At 45.3% G+C, this 20,692-nt stretch overlaps 2 protein-coding genes across 2 annotated transcripts; one reads left to right on the top strand and one right to left on the bottom strand.

The window, feature by feature from the left end:
- Nucleotides 1-5,092: 5,092 nt before the first annotated feature.
- On the bottom strand, nucleotides 5,093-7,463 carry dph3 (diphthamide biosynthesis 3). Its single transcript, XM_073462393.1, has 3 exons — nucleotides 7,271-7,463; nucleotides 6,403-6,477; nucleotides 5,093-5,516 (listed from the first exon to the last, which is right to left on the bottom strand). The coding sequence occupies exons 1-3, from the start codon at nucleotides 7,376-7,378 to the stop codon at nucleotides 5,439-5,441; spliced, it is 261 nt and encodes an 86-aa protein (XP_073318494.1). The 5' UTR covers nucleotides 7,379-7,463; the 3' UTR covers nucleotides 5,093-5,438.
- Nucleotides 7,464-15,305: 7,842 nt separating this feature from the next.
- On the top strand, nucleotides 15,306-15,989 carry LOC140992389 (putative claudin-24). Its single transcript, XM_073462701.1, has one exon. It carries the CDS (start codon nucleotides 15,330-15,332, stop codon nucleotides 15,987-15,989), a length of 660 nt encoding a protein of 219 aa, XP_073318802.1. The 5' UTR covers nucleotides 15,306-15,329.
- The last annotated feature ends 4,703 nt before the right edge of the window (nucleotides 15,990-20,692 follow it).

Genomic DNA, 20,692 nt, shown 5'->3' on the forward strand with positions numbered 1-20,692 from the left:
TAGTTTTAGAACCATGAAGAGAATTATGTTGATGTTCTGTTTGTTTCTTTGATCCGTCTGCTGACGGTCGGAACATGTTCTAAAGATGAAAGAAGTTTTAGAAGAAAACAGAATGTTTTTCTTTTTATTTATTATTTACACTTTAGTGTTACCATAGCAACTTTGATCCAAATGACTTCATTCTTAAATTATTTGGACTTTTTCTTAAACATTGAAAATCTCCATTAAATTCAGGTGATGTTACAACATTTTAGAAAATGTTGACGAGTGTTGTGTGATAAATATTGGCCCGAAGAATAAACGGACCTGAGAACTACGACTTTCTGTTCAACAACACTTTTCTTCTCGTTTGTTCTGAAATGAATCACTGTAACAACTTTGATCCAAACGTCACAACCTCGTTATTCTGACTTTCTTCTCTCTAAACATCTGGACTGGACTCTTGAAAAGTCCAGGTGATGTTAAGTCCAGGTGATGTAAAGTCCAGGTGATGTAAGGTCCAGTCCAGTCCAGTTCTTGAGAAGACTTTGACTGACAGATGGGTTCTGCTGGACGTGTTCTGACTCACACCGCTCCTGGGTCAGTGCAGATGAAGTTAAATCATCGTATCCAGAGTTGATGACCTGAACGAGCCCCTGCTGAACATCTGCGCTCCCTGATGTTCCTCCTGGGCCTCCGTAGTCTGTTCAGGCCTGGGGGCCCGTCTGTCGGCCCCCTGACAACACAACAACAAGTATTAGTGAGGATTTTCACAATAAAAGCTGTAGTCAGAGTGAGTGTGAAGGTCAGGAGGACAGCAGCGTCCCTCAGGCTTCATCATCATCATCATCATCATCTAAATACAGATGTTCTGTTTGTCGCCAGCTGAGGCGTCGCTCGTCACCGTCAGCCTCAACAGGAAGTGTGAAAACCTCAAGTGTCATCTTCCTGCAGGCCAATCAGAGAGCAGCGCCGTCCTTCACCGACTCTGACCTCCATTTTAACAGCTGCCACCAGAGATATACAGGAGGAGGAGCAGGAGGAGGAGGGGGAGGAAGAGGAGCAGGAAGAGGAGGAGGGGGAGGAGGAGGAGCAGGAGGAGGAGGAGGAGGGAGAGAAGGAAGAGGAGCAGGAGGAGGAGGAGGAGGATGAAGAGAAGGAGGAGGAAGAGGAGGAGGAGGAAGAGGAAGAGAAGAAAGAGGAGGAAGAGGAGGAGGGGGAGAGGAGGAAGAGGAGGTGGAGGAGGAAGAGGAGGAGGAGGGGGGAGAGGAGGAGGAGGAAAATTTCTCAATAATAAATATTTTTATCTGAACATATTCAGATTATTAATCTTTGATACATATTTGGAGCAGCAGAATGAAACTTGATGACTTTTGGATGAACTGGTCCAGAGTTGATGAGACACATGGACGTTCTGGTCCGGTGTTGATGGGACACACGGACGCTGTGGTCCGGTGTTGATGGGACACACGGACGTTCTGGTCCGGTGTTGATGGGACACACGGACGCTGTGGTCCAGTGTGGATGAGACACACTGACGCTGTGGTCCAGTGTCGATGGGACACACGGACGCTGTGGTCCAGTGTTGATGGGACACACGGAAGTCGTGGTCCAGTGTGGATGGGACACACTGATGCTGTGGTCCAGTGTCGATGGGACACACGGACGCTGTGGTCCGGTGTTGATGGGACACACGGACGTTCTGGTCCGGTGTTGATGGGACACACGGACGCTGTGGTCCAGTGTTAATGGGACACACGGACGTCGTGGTCCGGTGTCGATGGGACACACAGACGTTCTGGTCCGGTGTCGATGGGACACACGGACGTTCTGGTCAGGTGTCGATGGGACACACAGACGCTGTGGTCCAGTGTGGATGGGACACACTGATGCTGTGGTCCAGTGTCTATGGGACACACAGACGCTGTGGTCCGGTGTCGATGGGACACACGGACGCTGTGGTCCAGTGTGGATGAGACACACGGACGCTCTGGTCCGGTGTTAATGGGACACACGGACGTCGTGGTCCGGTGTCGATGGGACACACTGACGCTGTGGTCCAGTGTCGATGGGACACACGGACGCTGTGGTCCAGTGTTGATGGGACACACGGACGTCGTGGTCCAGTGTGGATGGGACACACTGATGCTGTGGTCCAGTGTCGATGGGACACACGGACGCTGTGGTCCGGTGTTGATGGGACACACGGACGTTCTGGTCCGGTGTTGATGGGACACACGGACGCTGTGGTCCAGTGTTAATGGGACACACGGACGTCGTGGTCCGGTGTCGATGGGACACACAGACGTTCTGGTCCGGTGTCGATGGGACACACGGACGTTCTGGTCAGGTGTCGATGGGACACACAGACGCTGTGGCTCAGTGTGGATGGGACACACTGATGCTGTGGTCCAGTGTCGATGGGACACACAGACGCTGTGGTCCGGTGTCGATGGGACACACAGACGCTGTGGTCCAGTGTGGATGGGACACACTGATGCTGTGGTCCAGTGTCGATGGGACACACGGACGCTGTGGTCCGGTGTTGATGGGACACACGGACGTTCTGGTCCGGTGTTGATGGGACACACGGACGCTGTGGTCCAGTGTTAATGGGACACACGGACGTCGTGGTCCGGTGTCGATGGGACACACGGACGTTCTGGTCCGGTGTCGATGGGACACACGGACGTTCTGGTCAGGTGTCGATGGGACACACAGACGCTCTGGTCCGGTGTCGATGGGACACACAGACGTTCTGGTCCGGTGTTGATGGGACACACGGACGTTGTGGTCCAGTGTTGATGGGACGTTCTGGTCCAGTGTTGATGGGACACACGGGCGTTCTGGTCCGGTGTCGATGGGACACACGGACGCTGTGGTCCGGTGTCGATGGGATGTTCTGGTCCAGTATTGATCCGGATCATGTTCCCTGCAGGATGATAATAATAACAGTGGACTACATGAGGACACTGGGCCGATGCTAAGGTGTTAGCCGTTAGCTGCGAGTCGTCAATATATTAATTGATGTTCTATTAAAATTGATGAGTGTCAGTCAGAACATCAGCTGTTCCCCAGCAGGAACCTTTAATTGGATCTGTGGTGTGAAAGTTTTCCCTGCAGCCAGACGGACTCACTTCCTGTCTCCACACGTCATCTCTGATTAAATACCCTGCTGCGATTGGACGATGAGCGGTTTGGTTTGAACATTACAAACTTTATTAAAACAGAACAAACTGACGCTCTAAAAGTCACTGATTGAATGTTGTGAGCTGTCATTCAAATATAAACACGACTAAAGTACCAGACGATAAACAAGCTTGCCACATCACCTCAGGCCCCGCCCACCTGCTCACCTGATCTCACTCCCTCTGCACCTGAACAGGTGATCATCACAGTTGTACTAATTAAAGAGTCCAGAGCTCACTGAGATCAGACCAGTTAAAGGTCGGAGGGTCAAACCTGGGCTTTCTCTCTCTAACTGTGATCTTCTTCTCAGCTGAGAGAAAAACCCAGCAGCTGACGAGCTGATGAAGGCTGAGGAGCTGCTGCCCCCTACAGGCTGCTCCGAGTGTGTGCAGCTCAGCAGTGAGAAGGACTGTGTCCGTTATCAGGTATTAGATACAAACAGATGAGAACTAATCTGTGCCGACAGAACCGACACCGTCTCTGATCAAATGTTCTGTCTTTGTGTAGAGACATGGAGTCTGTTTGTCTCAGTGATGGACGGGTTTGTTTCATACAGAGCAGGAAGTGACATCACAGGTGGTCACTCAGGTTAATGTAGCTGATTTGAAGGTGTCATACATCAGAGACTGGGAACACTGGGTAGAATATCTCTGTCTCTCAGTGGAGGTGGAGGAACTGACTTCATTCCTAAGGACTTCAGGGTCAGCCAGGAACTGTTCACATCTTCTGAGTGGAGAGGGAGTTAAGCTTCCATCAAGGGAGGAGTGTGAATCAGAGTCACCAGAATCACATGGTGGGGAAAGACGTTCTGACCTAAGCCTTAACAACTCCTCCTTGTGTGAGCAAAGACCTAACTCTGCTGAGTGCAGGTCATCTAAATATCGCATGGTTTTCATATTAGCCATCTGAACTTCATGGAGGAGACTAGAATGATGTGCTCTGAGTTCTACCTCCTGTTCTAGGGCTGGTTTGCCTGTGGAAGACACACATAGACTGAACACGTGTGCATTACATCAACCAGAGTTAAACAGTACTGTGCTTAGCCGTGCTGTGCTATGCTATGCTATCTAGGCCCAGTTCAACGTTACCAGTCTTTGAGGAGAAGGTGCTGGTGGTTCCTTGGCTGATGAGCCGAGCAGGAGAAGGTTGTAATCCCAATGTGTGAAGCCTCAGCTTGAAGTATTTCTCAGTACTTTGAGTTTTCTCTGCTCTTTATTCAGCTTTATTCTGCTGGAGTTGGAGGACGTTGACGCCCTCTGCTGGTGAAAACAAAGCACAGCTGTTGTGTATCCAGTGAGCTCATATCACACTGTTCAGTCTGTATAAATCTCAGTCTGTCACATTTCACTGCACATATTTCACTGTTTGTCGTCCTGGAGTCAAATGAGGGAAATGTTCAGTGTTGTTCTGAGGCGGCACAATCACTGACATCTTTTAAATCAGCAGGAAGTCTTTTATTAATGCTGCCACCAGGCTGCTTCATTTCAACATGTCTCGTCTGTTTTATCGTCTTTATTATCGTCTGCAGGATTATTTTTACATTCAAACATTCAGTTTTTATCCTTTCAGAGCTCAAGCCTTTAGTCTGTACTGACGAGGTCCAACAACAGCTCGGACTTCAGTCCGGGCTGAACCGGGAGACATTTAGGATCATGGGCAGATGTTTCATGACATCTGTCCACAGAGTGGTGACGAGTTCAAGGACAACATGATGTATTCAGACTATCAACATCATATAATAATCACTAACACAGATTTATTATCGTTGTCAAGAACTTCAAAATCTGAGCTCCCTTCAAACCTTGAGAACATTAACTCAAGCACTTTCAAGGATTTTCAGCACCTGTTGGGACCCAACATAAAATCTAAAATAAATTAATGTTTGAATAAATTAAATCTTTGATTCAACAGAAAATAAAACAACTGAACTGTTTAATGTTTTTATTTGGTTCTTATAAGCACAAACATTCACAATAACATAAGTTAATAATCTAGTATGAGACATATTTACACCTCGTCAGACGCTGAGGTTTCCCAGCAGCACACAAACGCATCATCTTTGAAAAACGTCACTGAAATCAATCAAGAAAAGCAGATGTGATGCATTCTGGGAGTTCAGACTGAAAGTTTGTTTCTGATTAAAGAGTTAAAAACCACAGAAGAAGAAGAAGAAGCAGCAGAGGAGGAAGAGGAAGAGGAGGAGGAGGAGGAAGTCAAACTGAACAGTGTGTATAAAGTGGGTTTAAAGGAGCAGTCCGTGGTTTTGCAGGTCAGGACTGAAGCAGCTCCAGTTTGCTTTCTGAACACGATGACGGAGCTTCGATGATTTCTCCGCACATGAACGACTCCTGAAACACACAACAACATTGTAGCGGTCAACACTTCCTGTCTTCTTCACTGTTGCACACAGTCACTGTTGTTACACCTCAGCTGGAGGATCAGAGGTGGACTGAAACGGTCCCTTCACTCCACCTCTGGAACTTTCACACAGGCGGAGTGAGGACACAATGAGGACACACTGAGGACACACTGAGGACACACTGAGGACACAATGAGGACACACCGAGGACACAATGAGGACACAATGAGGACACACCGAGGACACAATGAGGACACACCGAGGACACAATGAGGACACAATGAGGACACACTGAGGACACACTGAGGACACAATGAGGACACACCGAGGACACACCGAGGACACACTGAGGACACAATGAGGACACAATGAGGACACACTGAGGACACACTGAGGACACACTGAGGACACACCGAGGACACACTGAGGACACAATGAGGACACACCGAGGACACAATGAGGACACACCGAGGACGGTGGTGTAAAAGGCCGTTACATTAGATGTGGACACAGTGTCGGAGGTGGAGCTGCGTTCATTCCTGTGAAAGCTGCTCGGTGACGTGTTAAAGCTCTAACAGCTCGACTTCACAGGTATGAAAACACCTGAATCTTCTCCACAGAGCGAGAGCGCTCCAGACTTCCACCGACCGAGTCAGCAGAACAAGTTCAGAACAGAACCATGAAATAATGTCACAATCACTGAGGTTCTGTTGGAATACTTTAAATCTCCTCTGAAGAACTTCACCAACGTCAGAACATTTCAAACCAGCTCAATATCGACACTGCAGAGATGACTGTTGGTACGATTTGTGATCAATAATCACCAGTAATGTGGACAAAATGATCAATAATCAATAATCATCACGTCTTCTCACCTTATCGTAGATGACTTTAACGATGAGCGAGCAGCTCGGACACGTCGCCACCTCCTCGCCGTTCTCCAGATCCTCCTTCAAAACACCAACAGTTACTCAGCACAGGCAGGGTGACACTTAAGTAATCTAAAGTAATCTAGTAATCTAAAGTAATCCAAAATAATCTAAAAGTATTTCAGTTACACTCCTTTTTTGTAGAAGGTGCAGCACTTTAATGTTTGACACTAAAGTAATCCAAAAGTAATCCAATTTGATTACATTTTTTTTGACATCGAATGAATTACGTTACTAATTACAGATATTTGCCATGTAATTTGTATTCATCTGACCCCGGTGTGACACCACAAACTAACTGAATAGACTCATATCAAACCAAACTCCACTTAAAAATTCTCACATTTAATCTCATTATCGCCTGAAAACCCTTGGACGCGACAGAGACACCCGGTATGAGAAACGACAGAACCATCAGACACTCAGTGATGTTGAAGCGATGGTCTGTATGCCGAGTTTACCAGAACATCTCAGTGATCAGATAATGCGATCAGAAACATCTCCGGGTCACTGTCAATACGCCACAGAACAAGGAGAACGTATAATGACATGATATTTAAAAGGAGTCTGGTTAGAAGTCCATCAAAGCAGAACATGATAAGTAGCGTTACTGAAGGTAGAATTAGTTAATTAACAGTCAATAAGACGTCTGCTGTTCTAACACAAGTGACGCTGTTCAGTAATTAATATCAGGTAAATGATGTAATCCTCCGACACAGCGGCAGGAGTAAGCTAGCTGTTAGCTGTTAGCTGCTAGCTGTTAGCTGCTAGCTGTTAGCCGTTAGCTGTTAGCCGTTAGCCTGCAGTCACTTACTTTAGTTATGGCGAACTTGTCTCCGCAGGGACACGGGAAGTGATACGTCTCCGTGTCCTCGTCATATTCAAAGTCTTCGATCTCTATCTCGTCGTGAAACACCGACATCTTCTCCAAAACCCCAACAAAAACAAATCAGCTCAACATCTGTGAAAACGTGTCTGTGGCGCGTAGTGATGACGCGTAGGCTTCTTCTTCTTCTTCTTCTTCTTCTTCTTCTTCTTCTTCTTCTTCTTCTTCTTCTTCTTCTTCTTCTTTTAGATGCGCCTTCTGAACCGGAGTGTGGATCAGACCGGTATAATACGACTACTGGGAGAGGATCAATAATAAATCACTAAATAAATAAATAAGGAAAAATACAACAACAACAACAATAATAATAATAACAATAATAATAATAATAAAATAAAAAAAAACTACCTATATTCTTTTAATAAGTCCGGTGTTTTCTAAAGATGACATATTGAATCCTCCTCTGCTGCTGATACTTAGGACAGTTTGTAATTACATGTTCACACATACCAGTTTCATGCTTCATCGTACTGTTGAGTCCAGTGTGCCCAAATCTCATTCTGGATATTTTATCTTCTTCTTCTTTACTGCTACTATTCTCTCATCCTTCCTTCCTCCCTCTGGATACTGTGGAACACTCTACCTTTATTTCCTGCCACTTCTTTTCATTTCTACTTTGATTATACTTTCAACTTCCACCTTACTATAGTTAACTGTCATATTTACTTCTACTTTTGTTGTTGCGTCTTTTGCATATTTGTCTGCCATTTCATTTCTACAGAGCTGGAATCCGAGTGAACTTCACATTTACTCCTGCTTTGGTAATTCTACACACAGTTTGAGTTATTTCCACCAGAATGTGTTGTCTTGTTTCTGGTTGCATGTTTTTAAGCTGCTTGAATCTGATCCTATTACTACTTTGTTTGCTTTATTGCTTTCCTCCCACTAAAGTGCTGAAAGAATAGCCACCATTTCTCCTGACGGTTCTTTTATTTGACATAATATTTAAACCTGGGAAGCCGTTTTATTCACCGCGGGAGTTCTCCTCGTTTATTCTGGTTGGTGTTTACATCCCACCTCAGGCCTGTGTTACTGAGGCCTTACAACACCTGGCTGACCAGATAACGGACATGGAGAGGAAACATCCAGACTCTCTGCTCGTTGTTCTTGGGGACTTTAACAGAGCAAACCTCAGCCGTGAACTGCCAAGATATAGACAGCATGTAGAATGTCCCACCAGGGACAAAAACACTCTGGACCACTGCTACACTGTTTTAAAGGACGCGTATCGCTCTGTCCCCCGTGCAGCTTTGGGGCTCTCTGACCACTGCATGGTTCATCTTCTCCCAAATTACAGGCAGAAATTCAAATCTGCTAAACCTGTAGTGAAGACTGTGAAGAGATGGACCACATAGTCAAAGCTGGAGCTACAGGCCTGCTTTGACTGCACAGATTGGAGTGTTTTTGAGGCTGCTGCTACAGATCTGGACGAACTCACTGACACTGTGACATCCTACACCAGCTTTTGTGAGGACATGTGTGTGCCGACCAAAACCTTCTGCACATACAGCAACAATAAACCTTGGTTCACTGAAAAACTCAGGATGCTTCGTCAGGCCAAGGAGGAGGCCTACAGAAGTGGGGACAGAGGATGTGTGTCAGCTCTTCAGGCAACAGAAGACCAGGAAAGCTCCAGGCCCAGACGGCGTGTCACCCTCCTGTCTGAAGGTCTGTGCTGACCAGCTGGCCCCCATCTTCACCCAGATCTTCAACAGATCACTGGAGCTGTGTGAAGTCCCCTCCTGCTTCAAAAGCTCCACAATAATCCCGGTCCCCAAGAAACCGGCAATTTCAGGACTAAACGACTACAGGCCCGTGGCCCTGACGTCTGTGGTCATGAAGTCCTTTGAGAGACTGGTGTTGAGCCACCTGAAGGACATCACAGGCCCCCTGCTGGACCCCCTGCAGTTCGCATACCGGGCAAACAGGTCAGTGGATGATGCAATCAACATGGGACTGCACTACATCCTGCAACACCTTGACTCCCCAGGGACATATGCTAGGATCCTGTTTGTGGACTTCAGCTCGGCGTTCAACACCATCATCCCAGACATCCTCCACTCCAAACTCACCCAGCTCACCGTCCCAGCCTCCACCTGTCAGTGGATCACAAACTTCCTGACAGACAGGAGGCAGCAGGTGAGGCTGGGGAAAATCACATCCAGCACCCGGTCAATCAGCACAGGCGCCCCCCAGGGATGTGTGCTCTCCCCACTGCTCTTCTCCCTATATACCAACGACTGCACCTCGAGAGACCCATCTGTCAAACTCCTGAAGTTTGCAGACGACACAACGGTCATCGGCCTCATCCGTGACGGTGACGAGTCTGCTTACAGACGGGAGGTGGAACAGCTGGCCCTCTGGTGTGGTCAGAACAATTTGGAGCTGAACACGCTCAAAACTGTGGAGATGACAGTGGACTTCAGGAGTAGCCTCCCTATACTGTCCCCCATCACCATTTTAAATAACTCCGTGTCTGCTGTGGAAACCTTCAGGTTTCTGGGATCTTCCATCTCCCAGGACCTAAAGTGGTCTCTCCACATAGACTCCATAATCAAAAAGGCCCAGCAGAGGATGTACTTCCTGCGTCAGCTCAGGAAGTTCAACCTGCCCCAGGAGCGGCTGGTCCAGTTCTACACAGCAATAGTTCAGTCTGTTCTCTGCACCTCCATCACCGTCTGGTTTGGATCAGCCACCAAACAGGACAGGAAAAGACTGACACGGACAATAAGGACTGCAGAAAAAATCATTGGTGCTAAACTGCCCACCATCCAGGCCCTATACTCATCCAGAGTCAGGAAACGGGCAGGAAACATCTCTGCAGACCCATCACACCCTGGACACAATCTGTTTGAACTTCTCCCCTCCGGCAGGCGCTACAGAACCCTGTTCGCCAAAACAACCAGACACAAGAACAGTTTCTTCCCCCAGGCCGTCGCACTGATGAACACTTGATCAGTCACCCAGTGTCAGTGACCCCCCTGACTCCAAAAACCATCCACTCATAGTCTTTACATTTACAGACCAAATTGCACTTTATATGTATATATATATATATATATATATATATATATATATATATATATATATATATATATATATATATACATATATATTTCTACCTGTACATAATTGAACAACATATATCCACACTGTAAATAATATAATATAAATATAATTAAATATATATTTATATATTTATAATAGTCCGGACTTCTGAACACTTTTTAACTTACTGTTCTTTGTTGTTCTTGTTCCCTCTAGTTGAATGTTGTTATGTTTGTTTATGTTCATGTGTACGTCTATGTACATTGTGTGCGAAGAATAACCAAGTCAAATTCCTTGTTTGTGTTTCACATACTTGGCCAATAAAGCTGATTCTGATTCTGAACACAACTCCTACTCTGTTGTTAGTTGTCTTTGATGCATCAGTATATACTTTAGTAAATGTTGAAGAATGTTCCTCTATATATCTATTAACCTGATTCTTATTTATACTTTTCCCTTTCTTCCTTTCTAACAGATGTATGTTTACCTCTATCTCCACTAATAGCCAAGGTGGGACAGTGGAGCTTAACACTAAATCCCCTGTCTCTGTTTCTTTTACGGCGTCCCCCACCATCCAACCAGAGCTCTTCATCTGTCTTCGTTCCTTCTCTTGACACATCTGTAACACCTTCTGAGTGGGCTGACTCTCCTTGTGGCCCTTTAGGTTTGCCCAGTATGTTAGTGAAATCTGATTTCTTCTCATTTCTAATGTCATCTCCACTTGTAGGGCTGACACTGGGGTTGTTTCAACAGCACCACAGCAGAGTCTCAGGCCTGATATTGAGTTTTTGAAGCAGACTGAAGCAGCCATAGTCAAGAATTGCCCTGATTAGTCCAATGTAAACAGTAGACATCTGACAACATTCAGTACTTTTTTTTCCAACAATTTGCTCTATATAAATTTTCCAAGTTAGATTCTTGTTGAACCAGATACCTCGATATTTAAAACACTCTGCTATCTCTAAGTTTTAAGACATTTTAAGTTGAATCTGATCCTGAATTTTCCTTTTTGTGAAACAGACTTGTGTCTTTGCCGCTGAAATCTGAACCTCGCTCCAGTGCCCAGCACTCTATTCTCCCTATTGCCTCTTGTATTTTTCTAACCATATACTCTATATACTCTATATATCACCACACTGTGCTGTGTGTTAAACTCACCACACTGTGCTGTGTGTTAAACTCACCACACTGTGCTGTGTGTTAAACTCACCACACTGTGCTGTGTGTTAAACTCACCACACTGTGCTGTGTGTATTAAACTCCCCACACTGTGCTGTGTGTTAAACTCACCACACTGTGCTGTGTGTTAAACTCACCACACTGTGCTGTGTGTTAAACTCACCACACTGTGCTGTGTGTATAAAACTCACCACACTGTGCTGTGTGTGTTAAACTCACCACACTGTGCTGTGTTAAACTCACCACACTGTGCTGTGTGTTAAACTCACCACACTGTGCTGTGTGTGTTAAACTCACCACACTGTGCTGTGTGTGTTAAACTCACCACACTGTGCTGTGTTAAACTCACCACACTGTGCTGTGTGTATTAAACTCACCACACTGTGCTGTATTAAACTCACCAGACTGTGCTGTGTGTATTAAACTCACCACACTGTGCTGTGTGTGTTAAACTCACCACACTGTGCTGTGTGTATTAAACTCACCACACTGTGCTGTGTGTATTAAACTCACCACACTGTGCTGTGTGTGTTAAACTCACCACACTGTGCTGTGTTAAACTCACCACACTGTGCTGTGTGTTAAACTCACCACACTGTGCTGTGTGTATTAAACTCACCACACTGTGCTGTGTGTATTAAACTCACCACACTGTGCTGTGTGTATTAAACTCACCACACTGTGCTGTGTGTATTAAACTCACCACACTGTGCTGTGTGTTAAACTCACCACACTGTGCTGTGTGTATTAAACTCACCACACTGTGCTGTCTGTGTTAAACTCACCACACTGTGCTGTGTGGTAAACTCACCACACTGTGCTGTGTTAAACTCACCACACTGTGCTGTGTGTATTAAACTCATCACACTGTGCTGTGTGTGTTAAACTCACCACACTGTGCTGTGTGTATTAAACTCACCACACTGTGCTGTGTGTGTTAAACTCACCACACTGTGCTGTGTGTGTTAAACTCACCACACTGTGCTGTGTGTGTTAAACTCACCACACTGTGCTGTGTGTATTAAACTCACCACACTGTGCTGTGTTAAACTCACCACACTGTGCTGTGTGTATTAAACTCACCACACTGTGCTGTGTTAAACTCACCACACTGTGCTGTGTTAAACTCACCACACTGTGCTGTGTATTAAACTCACCACACTGTGCTGTGTGTATTAAACTCACCACACTGTGCTGTGTTAAACTCACCACACTGTGCTGTGTGTATTAAACTCACCACACTGTGCTGTGTGTGTTAAACTCACCACACTGTGCTGTGTGTGTTAAACTCACCACACTGTGCTGTGTGTGTTAAACTCACCACACTGTGCTGTGTGTGTTAAACTCACCACACTGTGCTGTGTGTTAAACTCACCACACTGTGCTGTGTTAAACTCACCACACTGTGCTGTGTATTAAACTCACCACACTGTGCTGTGTTAAACTCACCACACTGTGCTGTGTGTGTTAAACTCACCACACTGTGCTGTGTGTATTAAACTCACCACACTGTGCTGTGTGTATTAAACTCACCACACTGTGCTGTGTGTGTTAAACTCACCACACTGTGCTGTGTGTGTTAAACTCACCACACTGTGCTGTGTGTGTTAAACTCACCACACTGTGCTGTGTGTGTTAAACTCACCACACTGTGCTGTGTGTTAAACTCACCACACTGTGCTGTGTTAAACTCACCACACTGTGCTGTGTGTATTAAACTCACCACACTGTGCTGTGTTAAACTCACCACACTGTGCTGTGTGTGTTAAACTCACCACACTGTGCTGTGTGTATTAAACTCACCACACTGTGCTGTGTGTATTAAACTCACCACACTGTATTATTTTCATACGATTGTTCTTGCTCCATATTTCAATAACTACTACCTGTAACTCTTGTATTGTATTGTATTGTATCTGTCTATAATTGATACCTTCTTTAATACACATTGCACACCCTCCTCCAGTACCAGTGTTTATATCTTTGTGTGTAACAGTATATCCCTTAAAAATGACATCCAGAGTTGATTTGAGCCATGTTACTGAATGAATATGATGTCTGGTTTCTATATCTCCTCTCCACTCCTGTCAGACTCCTGGTGTTCCACTGAAGTATCACCATGATTAGTGAAGCTGGCTCTGAGGTCCCTTCTCCGTGGTTCAGGTCAGCAGCTATCTTTTCCCATGATAAATCTTTCATGTTAAGGAATTTAGCTGCTGCCTTAACTATGACTTAGATTGTCTCTGTCTTGGTGTTTGCCTGCTCTGAACAGTTGATGCCGTGTGATGATAATGATCCTGCCCTGAAGCCACGCTGGGTTCATGTTCACTTTGGTTGACTCCTTCTTCTCTTCTGTCATTGTTAAACTGCACATCCTCTGCATGTGTCACTTTCTGCTCTGATTGTACTCGCGTAAGCTGTCGTCTCAGGGATGTGACGTAATTCATGTTTTCTGCTTGTAAGTCGCGCTGATGTCCAGCAGATGGCGCCATTTTGCCGAGATCCACCACATCACTGTGACTCTACCACTGAAGACAGGAAGCCTTAAACTCATTGATTTTTGAATGGAGTTTGGTTTTAACAGAGATCTGAATAAGTCAAATACACCAGAAACCATTTAAACATGAAGAAATGACACGTGGTCAACAGAAGTCTTCAAATACACACAGACACGTAATCAATATTCAAACATTTCCTCCATCACGTCAGGTTGCAGGTGAACAGTATCAATTAAATATATAAATAACAAATATAAATATATAAATAACATATAAATATATAAATAACAAATATAAATATATAAATAACATATAAATATATAAATAACAAATATAAATATATAAATAACACATGAATATATAAATAACAAATATAAATATATAAATAACACATACATATATAAATAACAAATATAAATATATAAATAACACACATAAATATATAAATAACACATATAAATATATAAATAACACATATAAATATATAAATAACATAAATATATTAATAACACATAAATATATAAATAACAAATATAAATATATAAATAACACATAAATATAAAAATAACACACATAAATATATAAATAACAAATATAAATATATAAATAACATAAATAACATATAAATATATAAATAACACAAATATATAAATAACACATATAAATATATAAATAACACATATAAATATATAAATAACAAATATAAATATATAGATGATTGTAAACAATAAAGTTGTGTTGAATGTTGGTTGCCTGGATGTTGAGGTAAAGCTCTTCCTGTTTGTTCAGAACAAAGCCCAGCAGACCTGGTGTAAACCCGTCTGTGTTTGTTGGGTTTGCCCGGTGACACGGCGGGGGGGCGGGGCCCCTGCGGGGGCCGGGGGCCACACAAAGCAGGGAAGCAGCGTGAGCGATGCCATTAACTTCAAACACAGAGATGTGTGCATTGATAACATCCTGTCTGCGTTTCTACGACATCCTGCGTGCAGGCGACCTCACTGAATGATGCTGTTGTCTCAGCGCCGGCCAATCACTCGCTCCGGCTGGGTGTGCGGGGTGGGGGGGGCCTGGCAGGGACACAGGTCTCCTCTCACAGTGCTGGATGTATGAAGGGTTTCCTCCGGAGCTGCCAGCCCGCTCAGGATATTCCCTGGAAGCAGTCATGTCCCGGTGAGGAGCCCTCCCCTCGTTAGGGAGGCAGGGAGGTAAAGAGTGGGAGCACCAGGAGACCCGTGGATCAAGAGACTCTGAGCGGCACCATCATGGACCCAAGTACCCACGCTCTGGAGCTGTCGGGGGTGTTTTTGGCGGCGGCGGCCTGGCTCTGCTCGCTGGCCACCACCCTGATGTCCACCTGGCTCACCCTGTCCACCGACCTGCTGCCCACAGAGAGCTACGAGCTGGGCCTGTGGGAGACCTGCGTGGTGCAGGACCACGGGGCGCTCGAGTGCCGGCCCTACGACAGCCTCCTGGGCCTGCCACCGGACATCAAGCTGGCCCGGATCCTCATGTGCGTGACAGTGGCCGCCGGGCTGCTGGGACTTCTGCTGGCCATCCCTGGCATGCACATAGTCAACAGCTGCCAGGACCTAGGCTGCAAGAGGGCCATGAAGACGGCAGGGGGGGTGCTGAGCCTGGCAGCCGGGATCCTGGGGCTCATCCCGGTCTCCTACATCGCCCACCTGACGGTGCTGCGCTTCTTCGACGAGTCGGTGCCAGAGGTGGTGCCGCGCTGGGAGTTCGGGGACGCTCTGTTCTGCGGCTGGACGGCCGGAGTTCTTCACCTGACGGCCGGAAGTCTGCTGCTGACTTCCTGTTTGTGTGTGCAGAAGGAAAACTGTAACGCACCTGTCCCCCCCATCCCGCTGGTGAGGGTGCAGCCTGGACGGCCCCCCTTCAGGACCAGATCTGAGTACGTCTGAGATGGAGGCTGTCTCAGAGTCTGTTTCCACATGTCGCATAATTCTGTCCAATGAGTCGGTCGGTCCGGTGAGTTCTGCTGCTCCCAAGTCCAAAAGTTACAAAAGACAATGTGTCTGCAATAAAACGGGCTGTTTTCTCAGTGAAGTTCTGAATCAGAGTTTTACTTCAGATTAAATGTTCTAAACTCTGTGGCTGAGTGTCTTCCATTCAGAACCACATAAAGAAAATGAGACGTTTAATTTAACTTTAACAAAGATCTCAAACTCTCATCAGGATCAAATTAGTGGAAATGTTTCTGAAATGTCCACAAAGTTTCACCTGAAATAAAACCTGCTGTTTTCTCAGTGAAGTTCTGAATCACAGTTTTACACTTTAGATGAATTGTTCTCAAACTCTGATTCAGAACCACATAAAGACAAAGAGCCTTTTTATTGAGCTGTAAACTCTGCAGCCAAACTTGACCTTTTCCTGAGACTCCAAACTCTTGTTTCTGAAGTGTCCAACAGTTTCACCTGAAATAAAACGGGCTGTTTTCTCAGTGAAGTTCTGAATCACAGTTTTAAATAGAAGATTAAAGAACAAAACTTGATTTGAAGATCATCATTTCATAAACTCAAGGTCTTGTTGAATCTTCTCTGGATGAAGAGAAAAAGAATCAGATCAGATGTGAAGTTGAATCTGTTAGTTTGTTTCCTCAAAAGACTCAAAACTGTCAGATTGAAAGAGTTTACAGCATTTTAACTGGTTCAGAACTGCATTGAGAAAAGAAGCATTTTACTGTAGTTCTCTTGCTGACTGTTACTTTTAGACTTTGGAGCAGTAAAAAGAATAAAAACATCATTTCCCAGAATCCATCCTGATAGTTTCTTGTCGTTGGACACTTGGAGATGTGAGTTAGTGTCTGGCTGCAGACCTTCAGCTTCCTGACGTCACTTTCAATCATTCAGCCATTTATTGTGTAAATCCAAAGAGACCAACGTGCTGCTGCTTCCTGTTCTGTCTGTATGAGACTGTAAATCCCTTCACTTCTGGTTCTGGTTCTGGACACAAACCAGCATCACTGTAGTTTTTGTACAAAGCTGATGTTTGAGCAGGAGCTGTGGAGACGAGTCAGATGAACGTGGTTCAGCTTTAAACAGCGACTTACAGACATGATGTGTTTAATGTTCAGAGAGACGACGTGAAACCACTTTGTGTTCAGTCAGACGCAGCAGAGCGATGATGTAATGTTTGAGATTATCCTCAGCAGATGATTGTAAAGACGAGCAGAATAAAGATGCATGAAAACAAAGTGAACTCTGGTTGATTTGTGGCTTCTGTGATTGATCCTCATTATTAATGATGCTTCATACGTCTCTGCTCGCTGGTCGTACGTTAACAGTATGAAACAGGAACGATGTCTGCAGACGACTCACCTCCACCGTCCACATCTGCACTCTACGTCCCGTCTGATTGGCTGCTCGGAGCTCTTCCCTGGATAAATAAAGGCTGAGAGCTGCCTTTGTTCTGCGCCACAATACACTCATTATAACCCCCCACACCACCAGCACCAGCACCATAATCTGACTATCTGCCTCCATCCAGCAGCTGGATCCACATCAGTCCACCATGGTAACCATGGAGATGCCGCTCCGCCCCTTCTGACTGCTAATAAATCAGCATTTACTAAGAATTCATATCAGTATCAGTAGTTATAGTAAATATCTACGAGTATAAACGAGTTGTAACTGTACAGAATCACAGTAATAATAAAGATGATGACTGAGAACCTTCACCAACATAAAGATCATGATCCACATTGACCCTGCAGGCTGGTACTGATCCTGAAACGGTCCCATAATGCTGCTTTTCTCTGACGGATCAGAAATATTTGTCGTCTTCTGTGGTTCTGCCAACAGGAAATGTTTACCTGTGATGTCAATGAGGTCGTATATAAAATCTAATCAGGTCCTGGCAGCGATACGTTAACTCACTGTACCACAAACAGAACCGCCCACCACCTTCTCCTTAATCGCTCTCTTCCTTTTTGGGACAATAGAGCGGACCCATTCAGAACAGCGAGTGGACAGACAGGAAATGGACCACCTCAGCTCGCCGTGCCAACACTGACAGACCTGCAGAGAACATCAGCTGCCTGCAGACGTTACTCAGTCACAATCCTCCCACTCGTCAATCACCAATCAGAGGACAGAGAACCCGACTTCATCCAGTTTTGAGGGTCGTTGTTCAAACAACACATCTGTTCCCTCTGACGTGTTCCTGCTTCGTAAAGACAAGATATAAAATGAAGCCCACAGTCGGTGGTCCCAGCCGTCGCCATCGCTAACAGAGTCGCTCGTTAATCCAAAACACCGGCGTCTGTCTCTCCCCTCCCGTCGGTCAGTCCAATCAACCAAACAGAAACAAAGACTGTGTGTCGGATATCTGAAGTCAGAGTCTCCACAGACACCATGAGAGGTGAAGATCAGTGATGACAGCTACCTGTCACTCAAAGAGGCCACGCCCCTAATGATGCATGTCATTTAGCCTTGATGTAATGTAGAGCAGTGAGTGATATAAAGGTTGTGATGGAGCTCTGATGGGGCAGGATGCAGTAAAATGGTACGTGACACTGAAACACTGTAGTTAGGACCCAGAAACATACAGTCAGTAACAATTACATATTGTAGTTTTACAAGGTACACATGCTAACATGCTAATAGGCTCAAAACAGGCTAACAGGCTAACAAGCAGCATAGTTGGGTTAACATGAAAACACAGTACATTGCAGTAATATTACAGTAAAGTTACTGTTCATGTGTACATTTACAGTAACTCCAGATGTGTTTCACAGTATCAACATGATCTTTTACATCATAACATTGTATTTTCACAGTAACATGTCTGCGTTGCTGTAGAAACACAATATTTTACAGTAATATTTTAAGTTTACTTTATTTTCATCTTTATTAGCGTTTAATTTAACGCTAATAAATAATGACCGTAGTAATTTTGGCGGTGATGTTGTTTTACAGCGAACATCAGTTAGACGATAAACTGAAGAGACGGTGTCTGGACCTTAACGAGCTTCAGCAACTGAAGGCAGGTTCTGTTTTCTGTCAAAATGTTTCCACACTGGGTCACGTCGGGCCGCTCCGTGTGGAACAGCTAATTAAAATGGCTGCCAGTGAAACAGGAAGGAAAGAAATCAAAGCTGATCTCCAGCAGAGCCTCGCCATCCAAGAGAAACAGCTCCGAGAACAAAAATAAGGTCGTTAATTACACCAAGTCAGAAAACGTTTTATCTTTACAGCTCAGGAGCCACGAAGGCGAGTCGCCGTCACAGCAGGTCAAACGCTGTGGATCAGCTGTGAACGATCAATAGTCACATCCTGACACTTATTGATGAGGCCTTGACACTGCAGAGAACATTGTTATACAATGATGAAGATTTATTCTGACCACTTTGAGTGTGTGTGTGTGTGCGTGTGTGTGTGTGTGACATTGTTCCCTGGGAAGCAGAGTGTGGACCAGAGCTCCCAGTATTGTAACAGTCGGGAACAAAAGAGGCTGTTTTCATCTGAGTCCAACAGCAGCAGAAGACAGGAAGTCATTGAGCAGATCACATGGGACAGTGTGTGTGTGTGTGTGTGTGTGTGTGTGTGTGTGTGTGTGTGTGTGTGTGTGTGGAGAACAGAGGAACGTCTCAGGCTCATGTTGTCCAGCTGACAGAAAACTAAGAAGTCAAAGTTTTAAAATCAACGTGACGTCATAAAAACCTGAGTTTTGATCCATAAGAAGACGTTCTGTAGACGTTCTGTCGATGTTCTTCAGACGTTCTTCAGACGTTCTGTAGACGTTCTTCAGACGTTCTTCAGACGTTCTGTAGACGTTCTTCAGACGTTCTGTAGACGTTCTGTAGACATTCTGTAGACGTTCTGTAGACGTTCTGTCGATGTTCTTCAGACGTTCTGTAGACGTTCTGTAGACGTTCTTTAGATGGGTTATGGTCCTCTGCTCGGTGGACGTCTCTGCTCGGTGGACGTCTCTCCTCGGTGAACGTCTCTGCTCAGTGGACGTCTCTGCTCGGTGGACGTCTCTCCTCGGTGGACGTCTCTGCTCAGCGGACGTCTCTCCTCAGTGGACGTCTCTGCTCAGTGGACGTCTCTGCTCGGTGGACGTCTCTCCTCGGTGGACGTCTCTGCTCAGCGGACGTCTCTCCTCAGTGGACGTCTCTGCTCAGTGGACATCTCTGCTCAGTGGACGTCTCTCCTCAGCGGACGTCTCTGCTCAGTGGACATCTCTGCTCAGTGGACGTCTCCGTCTGTCTTACAGTAAAATCAAACGACAGCGTTGGACATGTTGGTTTATCTCTTCGTCAGAGATCCTTTATTGTTGTTTGTGAGGAGGGTTCACTCTGGACAGATTAGAGGAACTGAATTTCTCTCTTGTTTCTTGTTGAATCACTGACGGCTGCTGTTCTTGTTTCATTCCTGCTGGATATTATTTGAACTATTATTTGAATTTGAAGACAGCAGGATCAAGTCCAGCTGTTAAAGAAGTCTGTCAGGACAGAAACCAATCGTCTGTTAATGTTTACTGGTCCACCAGAGTCTCACAGCGACGAGCCGTCAGAGCTGAGAGTAAAAGTTGATTCAGAGAATCGTGACACTGCTGCTTCTTCAAACTGTCTCTTTTGATCAGCTGCAGACATTTTATTTAG

This window comes from Pagrus major, chromosome 24 (genome assembly GCF_040436345.1).
Source record: "Pagrus major chromosome 24, Pma_NU_1.0".
NCBI classification, from domain to species: Eukaryota; Metazoa; Chordata; class Actinopteri; order Spariformes; family Sparidae; genus Pagrus; species Pagrus major.

Excerpts from the sequence above, each read along its gene's own strand:
- dph3 (XM_073462393.1), bottom strand. The coding sequence starts at position 7,378 with ATGTCGGTGTTTCACGACGAGATAGAGATCGAAGACTTTGAATATGAC. Across the intron at positions 6,478-7,270 it reads ACAAGTTCGCCATAACTAAA|GAGGATCTGGAGAACGGCGA; the intron begins GTAAGTGACTGC and ends GGTGTTTTGAAG. Across the intron at positions 5,517-6,402 it reads TTAAAGTCATCTACGATAAG|GAGTCGTTCATGTGCGGAGA; the intron begins GTGAGAAGACGT and ends TGTGTGTTTCAG.
- LOC140992389 (XM_073462701.1), top strand. The coding sequence starts at position 15,330 with ATGGACCCAAGTACCCACGCTCTGGAGCTGTCGGGGGTGTTTTTGGCG.